Below are 21,058 nucleotides of genomic sequence, written 5' to 3' on the forward strand. Positions count from 1 at the left end.
AGACACTCTGGAGCCTTAGCAGAGAATACAAAGGATTCCCACCAAGACAAAACTCCCACTGAGGTCGTTCCCGCCTAGAAATATAGGGGGAAGACCTCAAAAACTACAAGCAAACCAGAAATGGCAAAAAAGAGAGCCTACCATTTTAGAAAAATTGTGTCTCTTCTGTGCGTGACCAAAGCTGATTTACCAGCCCCTTCTGTGCATTACGGAAGCTGATTTACCAGCCTGCGAGTAATAAGACTAAAGAGTCACTAAAGTAAAACCACTGCCATTAACCATATAAGGTGAGGTGTGCTGGTCACTATATAAAATGTAAACGGGGATGAAAATCCCTCTTTACCCTTTGGGAACAGTAGTTCACCCATGTATATTAAAGAGAAATGAACAGGGAAGCCCAAAGGGGCAAACCAGCCTAAGCCCAAAAGTTATAGGAAACTTCAACCATACACTATGAAGGGACATAGAAAAGTCATCCATAATAAGAGTAAAAGACTATGTGAGAGGGGAAAAAGATTCCCCTTCGCCTAGGGCCATGGTAAAATAGTTACCTAGTCAAAGCAAAAGGTTCTGGGGTTGACACAGGTCAGGTTGATTTATCATAAATATGAAAATATAAGAGAGTCACTGACAGGCACCAACATTTTAACACTCAGTAGCGATGATCAGCAAAGCACTTTCTCAAGACAACTCATATAAAACTTACACAAATCTTGCACAAAGCAAGATACCACAATAACACATGAACCTGTATCCTTTTGAGGCTATGATGGCCTGCGACAAACCAATGTTTTGCAAACTTTTTAGAGAACATTTTTAAAAGGCTGATCCCTATCACCACAGGAGAATTAAAAAAAATAATAGTTCTTTAACTTGAGCCGTTCTAAAATATATATCAACAAACCTTTTCTTTCTTTGCCACCCCAAGATCCACCAGCAAACCCACCCTTCCTGTTAGGGTTCATATATTGTTTTTATGTTCACTGCACAAGAATTTCTGACGAGGCATTAAACCTCCAATGAAAGGTTTTATAAACCACTTGAAGCGGGAGATCCTCCACACTTAAATGTTCAGAGAGCCCTGAACCGCCTCTTGATGCAGGAAGGTGCCCAGAGCATGCAGTTTACCTGAAACCCACAGCCATTTCCAAAAACAGCTTTAATCTTGGTTGCAGCATCAAAAACAAAATCACTGAAATCATAGCTATTTGGTACCTCCTCACAAGCAACAACATTTTGCAAATCATTACAAAAAGAGACTAGGCCTATCTTTTCCACTCCCACGAGAGGGTAGAATTAGGCAGACCCCATTCTGGATGCCAGCTGAGATGAAGAAGAGAGGTGCCTTTCACAGTTCTCATAGTTTCTGGCGTAATTTCTAATCATATTTATCCTTTGGAAAAGAGGAATCACAAACAGCCACCACATTGGGAGGTAATGGAAAGGTCTTTCATTTCTGCTGTATGGACCAGAGTGTGATGATGAAGTTATTTGGTCACCACTGCCTAAGTCCATGTCCTCTTACCCCCAAAGCATTGCTATTGCACTTCTGAAACATTGTTCATATGTAACATGTCCAAATAATGTTATTCCCATTTGATCAAGCCCTTCATAGCAAGTGTATCCCCATGAGCTCCAAAGAATGTATATGGATCCCTTTTTGTTCCTCAACTATTGTCTCCTCCACCCTACTGTAATTTTCCAACTAAACACCTCATCTTAGATTGCTTGTCTCTAATTCTAGGATGCAATACAGCTATCTGTGTGCGTCTATATTTTGCAGCCCCCAGGAGAACTGCTCAGTGGCCTTTTCTGTTCGAAAAACCTTGCTGCTCTAATAATAAACCCTATTGAGCTATTGTGTATTCCTTGCAAACCTGCAATGCAAAGATGACCTGAGGGGAATCGAACACTACCCCCTACCAGCATTCAAAGGGAGATGAACAACATGAAAGTCACCTACATAACATTACATTTGGAGAAAAAATAGGGAAACAATAGTTGCAGAACCCTAACATAGTAGATGTGTGGTTTGGTCAATAAGGATTGTGGGTGTAGTGATTACAATGTGTGCTTGTGCAACTAGTAGGTCATTTGATCATTTTTATCATTTTACTACTCAATATAAAGTTAATAAATAAACATGAATAATGAGTTGCAGTCATCATCTCCTTATTTTATGGCTCTTGACTCTCCCTTTGTTTTGTTTCACAGAAGTACCACTTCATCAGCCGCATATGAAAAAATGTCTCAGATTATGACACAAGCAATCACAGAGTGCGCGGGGAAACTGGATCTGGAGAAAATCAGCCTGATTTTTCAAAATAAGGACAGGTCGCATTCTGGTCTCCTGCCAGCCTTCGAAGTACGTAACATCAGGTCTATTAATCATGGCAAAGAAACATGAGTGAGAATAACTCACAGTAACAATGTGTGTGCGAGCCCTCAGAGTGAGGAATCATCACAAATGCTAACATGCTGCCATCACAGCAGGATTGAAGGAACTTAAATCGTGCATTGCCAGTAAGAGTTACTATTTGAGCAACCATAATTGTGTTTAACGTGTGCCTTTTATCAGTACTAGTTCTACTACAAATTATAATACCAATCGTTATAATTATTATGCTTAAACAATATTCAGGTTCCTGATAAAAAAAGATCCCTCTTGCGCTATATTTTTAGATGCATGAAACTTATATATTTGTCATTTTTTACTGTAAGGCTGCAATGGGGTTGTGATGCCCCCACCTGAAAATGGGCCTAAACTCAGATGACTAGAAACTATAAAAAACCCTTGAAGAATTATGAGATGAGAATTCGTAATGATTATCATATACAATGGTGAAACTTTCAATTAAATATGCTGAAAAGAGTCATGCGAAGTGTAAGGAAGTGACTCAAAGATTTCAATACGAACAAATGGTTTCTGTGAAGAACCAAATGCACTTTTGTCAGAAAAGCAAATATATTGCATGCTAATGATCGGGAGGGGTAAGTCAGTTCTTTGGAGCTGACAACTAACCCCATTATCTCCGAATGACAACAAGGTTTCAGCATATATACGCAGTTAGACAATTTATATAATCACAAATATGGTGTTACCAAGTCATCCTCCAAGTCCCCATTGGCTAACTCTAATACAAAGTAATGTAACCCCCTCACCTCTAAAACCCCAGTGGATACATTCACAAAGTACAATCCCTTTGACATGGAATCCTCTTTCATAGTCAGTTATGAATTAATCCATATAATACATTTGTTCATGAATAACTAAGTTTATTATTCAGACCATGTGACAGAAACCCATTAACACAGAAAGTGATTGTACAAGGCTTTCCATAAACACCTCAAAGCAATGGGAAGGAGAGAAATAAAGAAGCACTCCTTTGAAGCAGCAGTAAATCCTTATCTTCACAGGTGTCCAAGCATCCCATACTATTTTCCCTGCATTCCTTCATGTAATCCTATTTGTGACTCCCATCTCACTTCATATAGCCTTCGGCATGCATTCTACTTATTTCCCTGAAAGCCCATAAACCTTCAGCTCTCAATGTATCCCTGCATGACCTTTCTGGTCATCAAACAGCAAGCCTTTGTGCTCCCAGGGAAATAACACTTTGCATACAAGAACCCAATCCGGCCATACAAATCTAACAAACGGCTTTCCATTCCGTTCTTGCCATCAGCCCTTGATGCTACCACTACTACCCAAATGCGGTGCGCTTCCTACCCACTTCCATGGTCACCCAGCTCTCCAAACCAGGCAAAAACCCATTCCTGTGAATCCAGGGACTCTTGTGGCCTACTAAGACTCCACGTAGGTGAAACCAATGAACCCCCCTATTTCCCCAATGCCCTAAATATGTCTGCCATCTAAACCATTGTTAAATTCCCACATGTCAGTTTCCCCTTCAATGAACTCCTCTATCACATGCATAAAGCTCCCCACTACATACTTCTCAGCTGTACAAATTGTACATTGCAAAATACACTGTATCCATGCTACTGCTACTCATGTTGCTGCCTATTGTGACTCTAAAATGTATCCAACTAGAACACAAAGTAACATTCATTTCAATTCTATCCACATTGAACACATATTTAGTTGCAATATTGCATCTAACTCAACCGCACCATGGCCTAGTACAATTTACGTAGTGTGAACCTCTTTCCCGTGTTGGGACCCAAAACGTCTACCCCAACATAAGGCAGAACAGGCCATAATAGAACTAGAAGCAGAGCTACACAAAATAGATTGGCCGGAAACCATTCAAAAGTATTTCAACACAATAGATCAGATATTAAAACATAAATTTGTTTTTTTTTGCACTTTGGCGTAGTAGGGATTTTGATAGTTTCTAGACATAAATATTATTATTCATGTTAATGATTGCCACTTATCACTGGCCTCTCTTGGAAGTATTGGGCTTACTGTCTCTTAATTTGCATTAGCACCATGCAAAGTGCTCATCCAAACAGATGGCTCTGAATGTGGTCAATAATCAGAGGCATCAGAGGGACTCTGCACTCCACCCAGGTCAGCAAAGGATTGCATTTATTAATACAACTCTGGTCAGGCAAGGTGCAGCTTCAAAGATGCACAATTTTACACCAATGTGTCCTGCATTTTTCACAATTTTGAAGTTCAATGATATGCAGGGTACCACATCGTTTTTTATTATAACAAGATAAGGTTACAATTGCAAAAATAATCTCCCTGTCCTCATATACCCCGAAGGAACTTTTCTACAATTTCTACAAAAAATGCGATCCTAGAAGCTCCCCTTTAATGTTTTACATTGCTTCTCAAATGGCATTCAGAGCAACCAAAACAAAGGAGTAATTCAACATCGCTTTTCTCCCATATGTTACTTAATGCTTACATGAGACCCCCAAGAAGACATCCTTGAGCAATAAGCATGCATTACTAAATGTATAACTATGACACATAGGTAGTTAAAACCTTGCCACTTCCTTCCACAACTCCCAATTAGCGGTTGTCTCATACACATTGACATGGTATTATAAGCAAGCGGTATGCCCATGAGCACATTGACCAGTTCCATCACATCGACATTTACATTCTGAATTCAGTTTGTCTGTCTCATTATGTGGTCTGGTCCACTAAGTTCCTTGAGCCCCGCCGGTCACATCTATTTGAATGGTCACAAGTAATAGTAGGTTCATCCTGTTTTCCTCTTCCCCCCACTGCTCGTATATATTGTGTTTTTAGTTTACTTTAATGTATTTCCCACTCCTGCTCTCTCCCTTGACCTGTGGGCACTTTGATAGAGTATTTTCTTAATGTATAAGCACCTAACAAGCAAACAATAAAATTAAATAAATAAAATGAATCTGGCCTTTGAAAATCACTCCAACACAGTATTAAGACAATTCAGTTAACAGATAGGAATTTCAGACCTCAAATTAAGATGTGGCACAGGAACTCCTTTCTCAGAGGCTTTGGCTCTTTGGAAAAGCAGTTGTTAGAATGTATTGTATTGTGGCCATAGGTGATTGACTGTTAAATTGCAGGGTGTAATAAACAGAACAAATTAAACCATTCTAAGACTCGGACAAACAGATTTTCTCTGGATGTAGCCCTGAAGATACAGTATATTGAGCTGGTCTGCATTACCTTCCAGTACTATATAAGGTCAATGTTCAGTGTACTGGCCATCAGCCCCCAGAATGAGGGGCACCAGCCAATCAGGAGGCTCGGAAAACGGGCTGTACTGTAGGGTACAAGCTTGTGTTCTGAGATACATGGGCAGCCAGCCCCCACCCTTAGCCGCACCCACTTCCCCTTCACTGTAGCACACGTGTAGTTTCCTACACAGGTGCAAATGGTGTTTTCAAAAAAGAAATATACCTTTCCTGCGTGGCACGGCGCTGCCAGTGCTGCTGTCCCTTCAATCCGTTTTCCATGCTGATGACGTTGAAGTCATCGAAATGGAAAAGGAACTGATGCTTTCAGCAGCACTGCGCGGCCCCGAACCGGACGTGCAGGAAAGATACGGTTTAAAAAAAAAAAAACATTAGCACCCATGTCGGCAACTACACGGGTGCTAATAGCGATATGCCCCTCAGTGGCGGGCCGACCTTGTAGGTAATCATAGCTCTCAACCATGTGTGTCGCAATGTGTGTCGCAATTTTGTTTTTGGCGGGTGAGTCAGCTCTTTACAAGGTGGGTGACACCCGAGAAAAGCGTGTGAGTTGAGCTATGGGTAATAGCCGGCCACCCTGCGCTGGGGCCCCTAACTTGGACGGCAGGCCATTACCTACAGGGCCGGCCGCCACCTCTGGCATGTTTCCTCATTATCACCTCATTATTCTTCCTTGTCATAGTCAAAACTTACATTCCAGGAGGAAAATGCAACTGGGACAAACTCTTCCTACTACCCTTTCCAAACTTTTTAGTAGAACCTCCAGGCATGCATGAGATGCTTTCTGATCACCCCCTGTGACCTATAATAAGATTCCACATGCCAACCTCCTGGTTTTCCTCTGCCCATCTCAGCTGTATCAATCTTTCCTACACTTTCCAGCTTGAACAGATTTCCATAAAAATAGTATGCTGTTTCTTCACTTGCAACGGAACATTGGCAACACCACACTGTTGGTCCGTTGATGGGGGCAAGTCAGCAGTGCATGCTGCAGGAAGGTGGTGTAATTACACAATAGAGCACACATGGATTTGAGATGTAGTGTATTTTATTAAGTCTTAGTGATTCAGGATTTGATTTGTTGAAACGCCTGTGGGAGCTATGGAAACAATCATTTATTTATTTGGTGTTATGGTCAATATAAACCTTTCACCATACATTAAGCATCCAAGAGTAATACAACAAAGATTATAATTATAAAACTACAATAATAAATAACAATCATTACATATAAAGGACGGTATATCAAGATTATTATAGATAAAATATACTATGACATGTATAAATAACACATAACATGGCATATTCCCTAGTAGATGTTGGCTCTGAATGCCTCATAAAGTGCAGCACTCAACATAAAAGAGCCGGCTAGTTCATCTAAGCAAAAGGCTAGCAGAATATGTAGTTTTTAACAGCTAAAACATCTGTGTTCGTAGAAGGACTCCCCACCGTGGGATTTGTGTTTTGGAGTCTAATTTTTATTTCAGTTAGTGTCTTCCACAGAGGTATTAGCAGACTTTTCTGATTACTTGTAGGAAGCGAATCCATAGAGGAATAATCTATTTACAATAAGGAGTGAATCTGTAACATAGTGGCAAGGATTGAAAGCAAAACACTTTGTGCTTCAGGTACTCCTAGCACCTTCAGATGTAAGTTTCAACAGAGAGTTAACCCCCCATTCCAAGGGCTGGAACGGGGGGTAATGCCAAGTTATCAGGCCTATGACGAGGGCACCGGGCCGTTCCCCCTCATTTCAGCTCTTGGATCAGGGGGTTAATGCTATTAGCACCCCGGGTTACCAAAGTGGGAACCCGGGGTGCTAAAAAAGTGTTTTCCTTCATTCAACGGGACGCCACGCGCTTCCCGTTGAAGGAATCAGAATACTTAACCAAAATGTCTGCCATGGTTATAGAAGGCGGGGCTCCGTACGTAGCCCCTCTTCTCTCTTCTATGACCATGGTGGCTGGAAAAGGGAGGCTGCTGTGGTGGTGGCGAGTGGTACCGGCACCGCCACAATCTGGTAAATTAAGTAGCGAAAAAAGACCTGCAAGAGTTTGTACATTGGTGCTTCCGAACAAGACGCCTCAAATAAAAGATGCCAAAATGAATAACCAAGCATTTACAACGCTAGACGAAAAATGGAAAAAGCTAGCTGGTGCGACAAGTACCAAAGTGGATCTAACATCTCTAGGAACTTGTGAATCATGCGTAGGTACACACCATGAAAACCTAAAAGGCCATGCCAATAGTTTCCTGCATGATATTGGAATCGTAAGAATTATGTCTGTGGACAAAGGCCCAGAATGGTCCCCTCGTACACAAGTAGCACGAGAACCCAATATCAAATCAAGGAAGTAAACGAGTATCTCCCATAAAGACAAACAAAATTGCGATAAAAACCACAATAAAAGTATCGTCTTATTTTGGAGCGTGTTCCTGTTGGAAAGGATACTCTCATGCTAAATCGCAATAATGTTCTACACTTACTTCACTATGTGCCAACTCTCAGAACTATTGAATCTGGGGACATAAAATGTGTGGAATTCTTCAAGGAACCTCAAAATGACAAAGTGCACATTGACTCTAGAATCATATGTGATATTTTGTTAGAAGCGGCTCCGGTGCTTCTTTTGCTGGGCTTTGACCTTTTTGAATCTCAGAACGAGCATAAGTATCCTCTTAATAATGACCACAACATGACTGGCGGCTCACTTATACCACAAAGGAAGAAGACAGACATAAATCAAGATGCCAGGGACAACATAATGAGAAAATATAAGGATGAATCCTTAAGCCTTACCAAAACAATCAAGACAACAACATCTATTCAGAATACGTATAATGAAAATATACAAGCCATGAAACCAGGTGAACAGATTCAAATTAAGCTTGCTTGTAATACAACAGAATCCATCCCAGAAACTAAAGCTATTGACGCGAAGCATCAGACTGACGAAAAAAGCAAATAAGTGGAACTGGATCGCTACAGCTTTATTGGGACAAAATTTGAATTAATGCCAGGACCCATCCTTCTGCTCTACAATTAACTTTGGATCCTGGAACTCCCGACAATTCTAACACTTGCTGCAATATAACTGGTGGAAGGGTTGGACATAGCCTGTGTACAGGAAACATGGTTAACAGAATATTCAACCTTAGATGCTTTTGAAATTGCCATTAACCCAGCATCAAAAAGGATAAGGGGAGACCGATGGCCGGGCTTCTAACTTGTGTAAGAAAAAGCTCTGGCCTTAAAATTATGGAAAGTAAAAATATCTCCCCATATATTCAGATGACGCTTGGCTTACGAATTGGAATATCGTCATCTTTTGGCTCAGTTTCACGAAAAACAACAAGGCCGACGAAAACCTGGATTCAAATCTAAACACACATTTGATCTGGAAGTACTAAAACAAAAATGCAAAATGAGAATGCAAATTCGATCATGTTTGAAAGAAAATAATCCTGAAAATAAAAGAGACTAAAAACATATAATTCAAACATATAGAAACTGGCTGAAATTGCATAAGGCAATCATGATCCAATGGGATGCTGAAACCATGTTGGCAAAACTCATGAATAAAAACACCAGGGAATTCTGGAGTATTATCAACCAACTTGAGGGCACCCAACATGATATTCAGTCAAACATGGTCTTGGAACATGAATGGAATATTAATTATAATCAGTTGTATAGAAAAAAGGGTAACATAAAAGAACTGCGACTCCACATTTTGACCCAGTGGGATCTCAGATTTGAGAAGAGCAACATTTTGAACATCATCAGAAATCTAAGCTCATTGCGAGCCCCGGGGCCCGATGGGCTGACAAACTTTAACCTAAAAGCCAATGCTGAACAGTGGGCTGATTTTTGCTATACCCTTTTCACCAAGATCGCGCTACTCGGTCCACCCGTGGAAAAGCGCAATTATTGTTCCAGTATTTCATAAAGGAAACAGAGCCAATCCCGTGGACTACCAACCAATTGCACTTCTTGATGTGCTGGGAAAAATCTATGCAACCATCTTTCAACATCAACTAATGGAATGGAGTCTCACAACCAATCACATAGACCCAAGACAAACTGGCTTTGTAAAAAGGGTTGGATGTTGCTTAAATCTCCTCATGGGGAATATAAATATTATGAAAATGGAAACACTAAGAACTGGTGGAACGATTTACCTTGCTGTTATCGATCTCTCTCACGCGTTCGATAGTATCGACCGTGAAATGTTATGGTCTAAATTAGTGAGCTGGAAGTGTTCCTCTAGCTTACTTATGGCCATCAGAGCACTTCACACGCACAAAAAGATCTGATTTAGACTCGATCGATCGGGTAAATTATCCTCCCCCATATTCACCTATTGTGGAGTAAAACAAGGAGGCCCTTTGGCCGCCATTATTTGCAACCTCTTCTTGTCTGACATTGACCAGACGCATGATAGCGCAGCTGCTTTTCCACCCAAATTATTAACGGATCCCACATAAGCCGTTTACTCTACGCAGACGACCTAATTCCACTGTATGTGACCCCTATAGGCCTGCAAAGAAAACTAAATGCGCTAGAGGTGTTCGTCCAGAACAATGGACTAACTATTAATCCCTCAAAATCAGAAATTCTAGTCTTGGAAGACTCAAGGGGTACCAACAAAAAGCGGCTAAGTCGATTTCGATGGCATCTTGAAAATGTACCTTTGCAAATCACATCCAGCATCAGATACTTGGGCATAGTGATTAATTCAAATTTGAACGACGCCCCGTGGGTTGTGAGCATAAAAATCAAATGCCATCAACTAGCAAATCAAGCTGCAATTCTAAACAGGCTACACTTGCCTAAAGGAACTCCTACAGCATGTATTAGGTATGAACTTAGTCTGACTTATACACAATACACACTAGAATATGCTGGAACATGCTAACTTTGTACCGGAAAATCACAATCAAGGATATTCTTGCGCAGTTCAAAATTCTGCAAAATGCAGAAGATGGCGATGAAAAGCAGGTTCTTACATTATTGGCTAACTGATACAAGATGATCTTAAAAGAACTGGATACTTGCATTGACACCCTACACACTAACCCGAATCATGTAAAAAAAAACAAAATACTGTGGAAAAGTGATTGGATCGCAACGGAAGAACAATGCCAGCATCATACCATCATGAAAGACATTCCCAGTGCGAAAACATCAGTCAATGAAATCCAAAACTATTTCAAACAATTTCCGGATACTAATCGCCGAAATCTCTACATGAAATTCCGCTTGAATCTGTTCCAAACAAAAGAGCGTAAAAGTCTGTGGGTTCAAAATGATGCAACCCCTAAAACCTCTAGACTGCGGTTTACATGACAAGACACTAAAACATCTAACTATATTCTGCACAGTCTTGCGTAAGGAGGGAACTATGTCTTTGGGGAAAATAGTTCTAAGCAGATCGAGCTTAAAGGCATGGTCTAGTAAAAATTTTTATTGTCCCTACGGGTCGGCCATGTTTTTTTAAGCCTAAGTGGCTCGATTTTAGAAAACTTTCATATGGACCTTACCCGAGTTTTCGTCCATTAAACGCACGCGAAAACAGGCACCAGGGCGCCGCCATTTTGTGATAATCCTACAACTTGCCGCATCGCCCTGGCTGACCTGCTTCTGCGGCACTTCCCCCGCCCCTGAGCCTGACATTATCCAAACATTCATATTCCCCGCCTCTCTCCGTGACGTTACTGTGCTGCGTAGGCAAACGCGCCCAGTCGTCTTCTACGCGACTTCACACAGAACCCGGAAACCAACACAGCGCGCCACAATTCGGAATATGAAACTGTACTTTAAAATCAAACAGCAACACGGTACATTTGGGAAAGTACATTTATTTGACATTAAATGTTTAGAGAATATTCAGCAATTGCCATATGAACTCCGAAAGCCATTTATTTTCTTTTATCTGTATCCGCAATGGTACACAGGGTGTTGCCTTTCGTTAAAAGAAGCACTTTGGAAGCACGGTGAACCGCAAGGTTGTTCCATCAACTAGGCACTAGTCCATCGTAAAGGTTGATATGTTGCTTCTAGCCACTAGTACAGCGTAAGGGCATGTGGGCCCTTGGCGATCGTCCCTTAAAATTGTCAGTGTGCTCCAGTTGTTCACACGAAGCTGCAGGTGTCTCACGAAGAAACCGTCTGCTGGTGTCTCAAACCGATGGCAGTAGCAGAAGGGGAGCAAATACCTGTTATGAAAACAAAAAAATTATAATTAGCCTCGCCAGCCGATCTTCATTAATATTACTCATTTTATTTATTACAGCCGATCAGAAACTATTTGCTTGCAAGGATAGTTCAATGGAGTATGTTCGGCTCTAAAATCAATGCGAAAAGTAATGAAATAAATCGAGGCCAACACACAATGATAAACGACAGTTAGTCTACATGCGTGAGGAATGATATGATATATGATATGGCATTTGTAACGCGCCTATGCTCAAGTGTTTCAAGGCGCGACGAGGCAGGTGGGGAACAAGGGCAGACAGACAACGATCCTACTAGGCCAGGTGTCTTTCTGATCGCGCATGGGGAAGGGGGGAGGCGGGGTAAAAGTGTTGTACATGGTTAGTTGAATACAAATTAAATAATAGGGCCAGCTGGTGGCAAGTGCAAGGTAAATGCCGGGAGAAGGGGCTGAAGGATACAGAGACAGTCCCGTAGTGCAGGTAGGCAGTGCAGGGAAAAGTGGCTGGGCCAAGGACCGAGATCGGTGAGACCAGTGGACCTGCATGCCCATGTGCCCACTACAAACACGTTTTCCTTGCTTTTCTTAGCTCTTCATTCATTCATTTATTCATGCATCCATCCATTAAATCTTCATTCCGGTATAAAAGCGTGTAAAGATTTACTCACATTATATTTGAAATTTCCATTGTGTCTCTTCGTAATGCAGTCTGTAAAACGGACCGTGCTCTTGACAACGATTTTTCGTATACTGAACTAAAATGAAACTCGGTCTAGTTTCTGAATTTTCTGCCTTATCGTCTCTTACGTTATTGCGCACCCACTTCAAATGTAGTTCTTTCGGCATGGTCCCTGTCTCAAGGTAAAAAATAATAGACCCTTATACTTCCAGTGCGACTTGTGGGCCTCATCTGGGCGCTAGCTGAAAATCAAAGCCGCTGTTCTTCGCATTCTTTATTTGCAACATCACGTAGTAAAGGCATCTGTGAGAACTTGAAGTTTAGAATCCCTCTATGTAGTGCACCTCAATGTGCAAATGCGAACTGGCTTCTCTCCCAAATGCCACAGCCCGCTTGGCGCGTTCTAAGTGCCCCAATTTTGTCCCTGTTGTCTGCGAGCTTTGCAGCCCAAATTGAGACATTTAATTTTTGGCGGAAGGTCAGGGAAAGTATAAAGTACCACAGGAGTTGAGTTAAAAGTGAGATTTATTGTTTGTTTGTTTGTTTTATTATTTGCAATACGCAAGCCTCCCCTCCGTTAACAGTGCGCAACAGTGCGCAGCATTTACATTTACATGAGATGAGACATGAGAAAAATATATACATACACATATATGAGGTGAATAGAGAGAATTCAAAGATGACACCCAGCTTGTTCGCCACCCATGATGGTGATGGTAGGGGTTAGGGTTACAGGTACACTGTACAATAACATTTATTTACAAAAAGACAATCGTATTGCAATTATTTAAACTGGGATTTGTACTTCACAACCAGCTGTGCTTCGGGTGGGCATGGCACAGTCGCAATGTTCGGTGGCAATGGATCACTGCTCTGCACAGAAACGTCCAAAATTCCATATCTGAGCTTCTCTAACACAGCAACAATAAGGCCTTTCACAAAGTCGAACTGCATTTCATCATAGACTGGTTTGATCACCCATTGCTTATTTCATTTTGAAAACACCTTAGTGTAGCGAGGCATCCTTACTTTACCCCGAGTCCTAGATTGTTCATGTCCGACATTGCTGTTATGGGCGAAGACCGCTAGTAGAGTGCGATGTTTCATGCCCCGAAAGCTAAAATGAAAGCGCTTTGGCCTGTACTTTAGGCACATATTGTGGAACACCTCCAAATCTCCTGTGTGACAGAATTATGTCAGTCCTCTCAAATCTCTTGATAGAGTTTTGTCGAAAACAATCTTCTCAATGGCTTTGTGTGTCGGTGAAGATGGAATCAACCACTTCTTATTCCGTGCCTCCTCTGGGGATAAAGGGCCATGTTCACATTGGTGGAAATGTTGATTTGCTGTCCAGCGGTGAACGTTGGTACAGTGGTGCAGCAGTGACCGCCATTTTTCAAGTAGTGTTTCCACTGACCCTTCACAAGTTTTTGAGCTCCACCAAAGATGGTTGGTGATAGAATGGGACCACTGCAAAATACTTTCAAAACCTTTTTTATTTCCTGCAGCCGAGATTTTCTTACTGATTGATTTAGCAAGATGCCATACGTCAAATTGATGATTAATATGTGGGAACTGCTCTCTCATTGTCTTGGCAATTGAAACGTGTCTGTCCGTGGCTATGAGGTCGATGTGCATTCCCCTTGATTGTAGATATTCGACTGATTTTATAAATCCGAGTTTCTCCATGGCCATTGACGATGTACATTGTGTTACCTGCACGACCACCGAACTCACAATTTTCTTACTATCCATGTCCTGAAAGTGGTGGGTGCAGTACTTGGCAGAAAATCCAGGGCTGTCGCACTGTCCATCGCCAGCTAGCCTGAATCGTTTGCCTTCGAATGTACTTGCTAGAGACAATTGTTCAATTTTCCAAGCATCACTAATGGCCGGAAACAGATAATCACGTTGGTATATGTAGTACAGCGCTTTAGAAATGAAATGGAGTCCCACAAACTGAAACAAAGCCTCTAACTTTCTAAAACTGCAGCCACTAAAAAGTGATGCAGCTGCACACAGTAGATTGCCTGCTGGCAGTTTCCCCAGCATCGGTTGTGCAGACCATGAGAACCTATGATTTAATCTACAGGCGGCATTTATTTTGACATTACTGCCTTTTATTTGACGAGTCACATCAATCAATGGCTTCCCACATACCTTCCCTCTAATGGAATGCACACATTTCAGCATACTTATAATTTCCATCAAACAACTGTCGAATACAATGTATTTGCTCTCTTTCATTAGACTGTCATCCTGCGTCAGCGTTGTTTCGGCCTGTGACGTTGTGGAGATTTCAACACATTGGAAAGTAATATCGCTGATTTCAAGTTCTGATGCATCTATGGATGCTGCGGCTGGTTCACTCTCTGTCATTTCGACATCTATTACTTCAACATTGATGGGAGAACACAACAATGTCGACAGGTTTTTGGGTGGCAAATTTTTGGCGGGTGTAGATTGTGTGAATTGATCTGCAACTACTTCAGAGCTATCTTCAATATATTCAATAACATCTTCTTGTGGTATTGCGGTCGCACTGTAGCAATGGTCCAATGCAACTTTGCTGTATTCTCCAAACACAGTTAATTCATGTTCTGGCCATTGGACATGAGCATCTCGAGCCTGAACACGCCTCGCCTCAATTAATAGTTCCTCCATAGTGTACATGGTCTGGAAAGCAACATCTCTCATTTGCTTCACTGTCTGTGTATGTATAGTTCTGACACCCACGGGTAACTGGAGGAGAGATTGGAAAAGGGATGTTCAGTTTAAACACAAGATAAAGTGTAGTCCAATTGACTGGAAAAAAACATAAAATAGTCCCCAGCACAAACATTTTTTTTAAATTATGAAATGTTTGTAACTAACCTTTTTTTGTTTTTTTTTCTTTGCAACTTTTTTGACTCAACCATCAAAATCTGCACACTGTAGCTCCGATTCGTTTCCGCATGTCCTCCCTTCCTCTTGCGCTGCAACAACTATATTTTCTGTATCCGCATAGACAGCACGGAATGAGGCTCCATCGTCTCCCTGAAACATAGTACTTTCATTACTATGTATCAAAATATTGTTAGCATAAAACACACGTGAGGACAAACACACAAGTACATCTCAATAGCCAAACACGATTTAAACATTGTGTGCAACAATCAAACGACAAGTATTCGACCAGTGATGATCTATTTCGATGGAGCTGTCAGTATCCATACCTCTGGCTCTGCATGGACTGCCATGAATGGTTGTATTGGAGAGGAGGCATCCGCATCTCCCTGAAACACAGTACTTGCATTAGTATGGTTTTCAATATTGGAAACATAACACACACTTGAGGTCGACGGCACAGGTACATATAAAGAGATAACCAAAAATGATGCATTGTCTAAAACAATCAAGGAAAATATAAGTATGCAGATTTCATCGACTTATTTCTCCGATTCCTTTACATCTGCATCATCAAAATGGGATGTTGTGATTGTAGTGGAAGCTCCGTCGTCTCCCTGAAACACAGTACTTGCATTAGTATGGTTTTCAATATTGGAAACATAACACACACTTGGGGTCGAATGCACAGGTACATATAAAGAGATAACCACACATGATGCATTGTCTAAAAGAATCAAGGAAAATCTAAATATGATCACATTTCATCGACTTATTTCTCCGATTTATTTCCATCTGCATCATCTAAATTGGATGTTGTGATTGTAGTGGAAGCTTTGTCGTCTCCCTGAAACACAGCACTTGCGTTAATAGGGAAGAAAGTATAGCAAATGGAATCACGTTATATGATCGCGCATGATGGAGCTGTCAGTATCCATACCTTGTGCTGCTGAAGAATATCTATGGATGTTGCAAATGTAGTGGGCACTTCCGAAAGCTGTTGCGCCGATTTTTATACGCATGGTCCCGCTTCCACTTCTCCTGGAATTACTTGAATGTCAGGCTCTGCATCAAGTGCAGGGGTTGACGCTCCATCAACTGCCTGAAACATAGTACTTACATTAGTGAGGATTACAATATTGAAAACATAACACACACCTGGGGTCGACAGCACAGGTACATATCAACGGCTAACCACGAATGAAACATTGTGTAGAACAATCAAACGACAAGAATTCCAGCTCTGATGATGACGCTCGATGGAGCTGTCAGTATCCATACCTCCTGCTGGTGAAGAACATCTAGAAATGTTGTAGATGTGGCGGACGCTTCAGCATCTCCCTGAAAGACAGTACTTGCATTAGTATGGATAACACTAATTATAACTGAAAACAAACACCAGGTGTATATCAATTGGAAAGCACTAACCAAACATTCGGTAAAATAATTACGCAATAGAATATAAACTATTACTTGACATGCATAAAACAAGTGTGTAGCGGATTAGCCCAGTAAGATTAGAAGTGGTTGATAACTGCGACCACGTCAAGGATGTAGAATGTTCTTGCTTCAGATTCAAGGGATAGTCAAGAAGTTGTAAAGGTAAATTAATGATTGATAATGAAATGCCAATATTAAAAATAGCCATGTAAGGCGACAGAATACTTGAAAAATGCTCAATACAGCACAGTTCCCTGTTCCCATATATATATATACATTGCGTTTGCGGGTTATGAAATCGAAAAAGAATATATGATAAATGTCATTATTCAAAAAACTATACACTCATATCAATATCGAAATTATTACAAGGGATAGAACACCTACAATATCAATTAATCCATTCGGCTACCTACACACTACCGCAAGGCCTAAAGCTAAATCCGGACACTTGACTCAGCAGTGGCAGAATGTGGACGAATAGAGTGGGAATAGCGTTTTCGATCAATTTCCGTGTCATTCGCCGTTTATTCTTCTTTGTTACCCAAGATGTTGTGTACATGTCCAAGGAAAAGTGCCGGCTGCAGATGCGGTATCGATCACCCCTCTTGTCCTGTAAGACTTGTTGGACTCTACTTTCCAGCTCATCCAGTGGATATCCGCAATGTCTGACCCATTCTCTTATTCGATCAACAGTTTTTGGAAATACATGCATTGTAGTGCCTTCAGATTTCGCATGGGTCTTCGAAGGGCAACCGCTAATCGAACAGGCAGGCATTGTTGATAAATCTGAAAAGTAAATATCGACATTATTATACAATCTTCATGAATAAAGATCTGATACAAAAGTAAATGAATCATACAATGATCAATGCAAGGTTTGTTTTGGTTGCAGGAACTATACCACTTCATTATGTTCGGCTAAGTATTTGCATAAGTTGCAGAAATGTATAAATGATGTGACTAAAATCTGAGCATGTGACTCGTCCCTTGGATGTTCTGTCTTGCACGAGAAGGAAACATGCTTACATTATAGACTGGACCCCCGAAGGATGCAATTCGATGACAATAGACAAAGATGAAAATAAATAGATCTATTGATAGCATAGCAATGGAAACTCAAGTCAATAGCAATGAGACCAATGAACATAGCACTATTGTGTACTCTACTCGCAAATGGATAGAAATTTTAAAATCTGCGAAATATGACTAGGATACATGGCCTTACCTTGACCAACAAACAGTTGGATTCAGCAAGCAGAGCAGTATGTTGCAGGAGAATAGGTGGTGGCCACAGGTAGCACACTGATGGGTTTGCTCTAAGTGGTCACAGAAGTTCTCGGATAGCACTACGACTAGTAGATTAGCGTAGATCTCAGTGGTTGCCAGGTAGCACGTTCAGGAGTTGACTTGCAAAGCACAAAGATGTTCTCATGAGACATATCAAGTGGTTTATAAAGTATTAGAAGCAGGGGTGTGTTTGTGAATGAATGACGTATGTATGTCGTGGTATTAGGGGGGCGGCCTGCTTCAAGGGGAGGCCTAGCTGGAGACACAGGGTCTGAGGAGGCCATGTGACCGATGGCCCCTTGGCGTGGGTTACCTTTTGAAGTGTACATGTAGTTTGGTAGTTTGGCACCTTGGCCTTTCGCGCCCCTGACAGCACGCATCCACTGGCGCGAACCGCCTTTGATAGAGGGGGGTGGGCTGGATGGGCCTCGGGCGTCCAAATAAAGCACAGGAAGACTGCTGAATGGAGACACACTTATGTGGATTGCAGGGGGGCGGCTTGCCTCAGGGGAGGCCTGCCTGGAGACACGGGGTCTGAGGAGACCATGCGAACGATGGCCCCTGGGCGTAAGATACCTTTTGAAGTGTACATGTGGTTTGGCACCTTGGCCTTTCGCGCCCCTGACAGAGCGCATCCACTGGCGCGGACCGCCTTTGATAGAGGGGGGTGGACTGGATGGGCCTGGGGCATGCAGACAAGGGACAGGAAGACTGCTGAATGGAGACACACTTATGTGGATAGCAGGGGGGCGGCCTGCCTCAGGGGAGGCCTGCCTGGAGACACGGGGTCTGAGGAGACCATGTGAACGATGGCCCCTGGGCGTAAGATACCTTTTGAAGTGTACATGTTGTTTGGCACCTTGGCCGTTCGCGCCCCTGACAGCGCGCATCCACTGGCGCGAACCGCCTTTGATAGAGGGGGTGGGTTGGGTGGGCTGGATGGGCCTGGGGCGTGCAGATAAGGCACAGGAAGACTGCTGAATGGAGACACACTTATGTGGATTGCAGGGGGACGGCTTGCCTCTGGAGAGGCCTGCCTGGACACACGGGGTCTGAGGAGACCATGTAAACGATGGCCCCTGGGCGTAAGATACCTTTGGAAGTGTACATGTTGTTTGGCACCTTGGCCTTTCGCGCCCCTGACAGCGCGCATCCACTGGCGCGAACCGCCTTTGATAGAGGGGGGTGGGCTGGATGGGCCTGGGGCGTGCAGATAAGGCACAGGAAGACTGCTGAATGGAGACACACTTATGTGGATTGCAGGGGGGCGGCCTGCCTCAGGGGAGGCCTGCCTGGAGACACGGGGTCTGAGGAGACCATGTGAACGAATGCCCCTGGGCGTAAGATACCTTTTGAAGTGTACATGTAGTTTGGCACCTTGGCCTTTCGCGCCCCTGACAGCGCGCATCCACTGGCGCGAACCGCCTTTGATAGAGGGGGGTGGGCTGGATGGGCCTGGGGCGTGCAGATAAGGCACAGGAAGACTGCTGAATGGAGACACACTTATGTGGATTGCAGGGGGGCGGCCTGCCTCAGGGAGGCCTGCCTGGAGACACGGGGTCTGAGGAGACCATGTGAACGATGGCCCCTGGGCGTAAGATACCTTTTGAAGTGTACATGTTGTTTGGCACCTTGGCCGTTCGCGCCCCGGACAGCCCCACATGCCAGCGCTCATCCACGGGTGCGAACTGCCTTTGATAGGGCGGGGGGGTGGATGGATGGGCCGGTGGGCGTGCAGATAAGTGTGTGGGAACGAGGGGCCATCAGGCCCCTCTCGATGGCCCCTCTCATGCTTTACTTCTCAGTAGAAACTCGGACCAAGTGCCTCCAGTAGTGGGTTCACCCCTTGCCCTTATGTGATAACTTTGGTTGACAATCGCGTAGATGGGACCACTGAGCATGACTCTTCCTCTGAGATCACTGTCCTGCATGTGAACCAGCCTGAACTAAGCACATTGCTCGTTCATCTCCATAAACGTGTCCTTGCCCACACACCCTCGCCAGTGGAAACTTACTGCCATTGTGACCCTGTGTACATGCAAGGTATTCTCTTCAAGTGCCAGACCACTGACCACGACATGATGCCCACCTAGCAGATCCCGAATTAACATTAGACCCCTACTGCAGTATATCGTTGCTTATCAATAACAAATGCCACATACCAGAGATTCTTGTGAGTACAGACCCACACTTCAACCGGTGTATTACAGTGGTCAAGACCCTTAACCCAAGGCCTGTATAATCCAATGTTAATTGTTAGTATAGATATATGTGTAACTTTTATAGAGACATAACCTACTGAAAGACTTTGAACAAGTGTTATTTAGTGCATGCATTATCGAGAATATTTTATGTTAGCTTAGATAGTGACCACCCTGCTTCACAGCGACCAGACCTTCACCCATTCGGAGCACAGATGTCTGACGTCCATCCTTGAATGGAGACACACTTGATTCATTTAAAAAAATTGAAACAACCGTTGTTAAAATATATGTGGTGTTTTATTTTGTATCTTATTTTCATGACACAAAAATACAAACTTTAAAGATTATACAGGTCAGGTTGCAGCACAGCGAGAGAAAATCCCCTGTACTGACCGCTGTCACTCGGGAACGTTTCTCTTATGGCACGAACGGCACAGGCGGGTATCACTCTTCGAACGCGGTGTCCAAGCCTCCCGTGGAGCCACCATGTAAAGGAACGGTAGGCCACCAGCCTGTACCACCTGTGAAAAGGAATGAAACAAACTGTTTTTAAATGACCAAGATAAGTTTAATAAACGTTTGTTGTCAATGACAATTCTTGTAACTAATGGCATTCTGCATGGACAAATGCTATCTAGACAATGCACACTATTGAATGACTTACATGCGTTACA

At 42.7% G+C, this 21,058-nt stretch overlaps 1 protein-coding gene across 1 annotated transcript in view; it reads left to right on the top strand.

Moving 5' to 3' along the window:
- The window catches only part of C1QH1orf87 (chromosome 1q C1orf87 homolog), a 333,284-nt gene that overhangs the window by 245,630 nt on the left and 66,596 nt on the right, over positions 1-21,058 (top strand). Inside the window, exon 7 of the mRNA XM_069642765.1 lies at positions 2,215-2,365. Within this exon, the coding sequence (XP_069498866.1) occupies positions 2,215-2,365 (151 nt within the window). The remainder of the gene's footprint in view (positions 1-2,214; positions 2,366-21,058) is intronic.

The sequence above is a fragment of the Ambystoma mexicanum genome, chromosome 1q (genome assembly GCF_040938575.1).
Source record: "Ambystoma mexicanum isolate Mex_15411 chromosome 1q, UKY_AmexF1_1, whole genome shotgun sequence".
Taxonomy (NCBI): Eukaryota; Metazoa; Chordata; class Amphibia; order Caudata; family Ambystomatidae; genus Ambystoma; species Ambystoma mexicanum.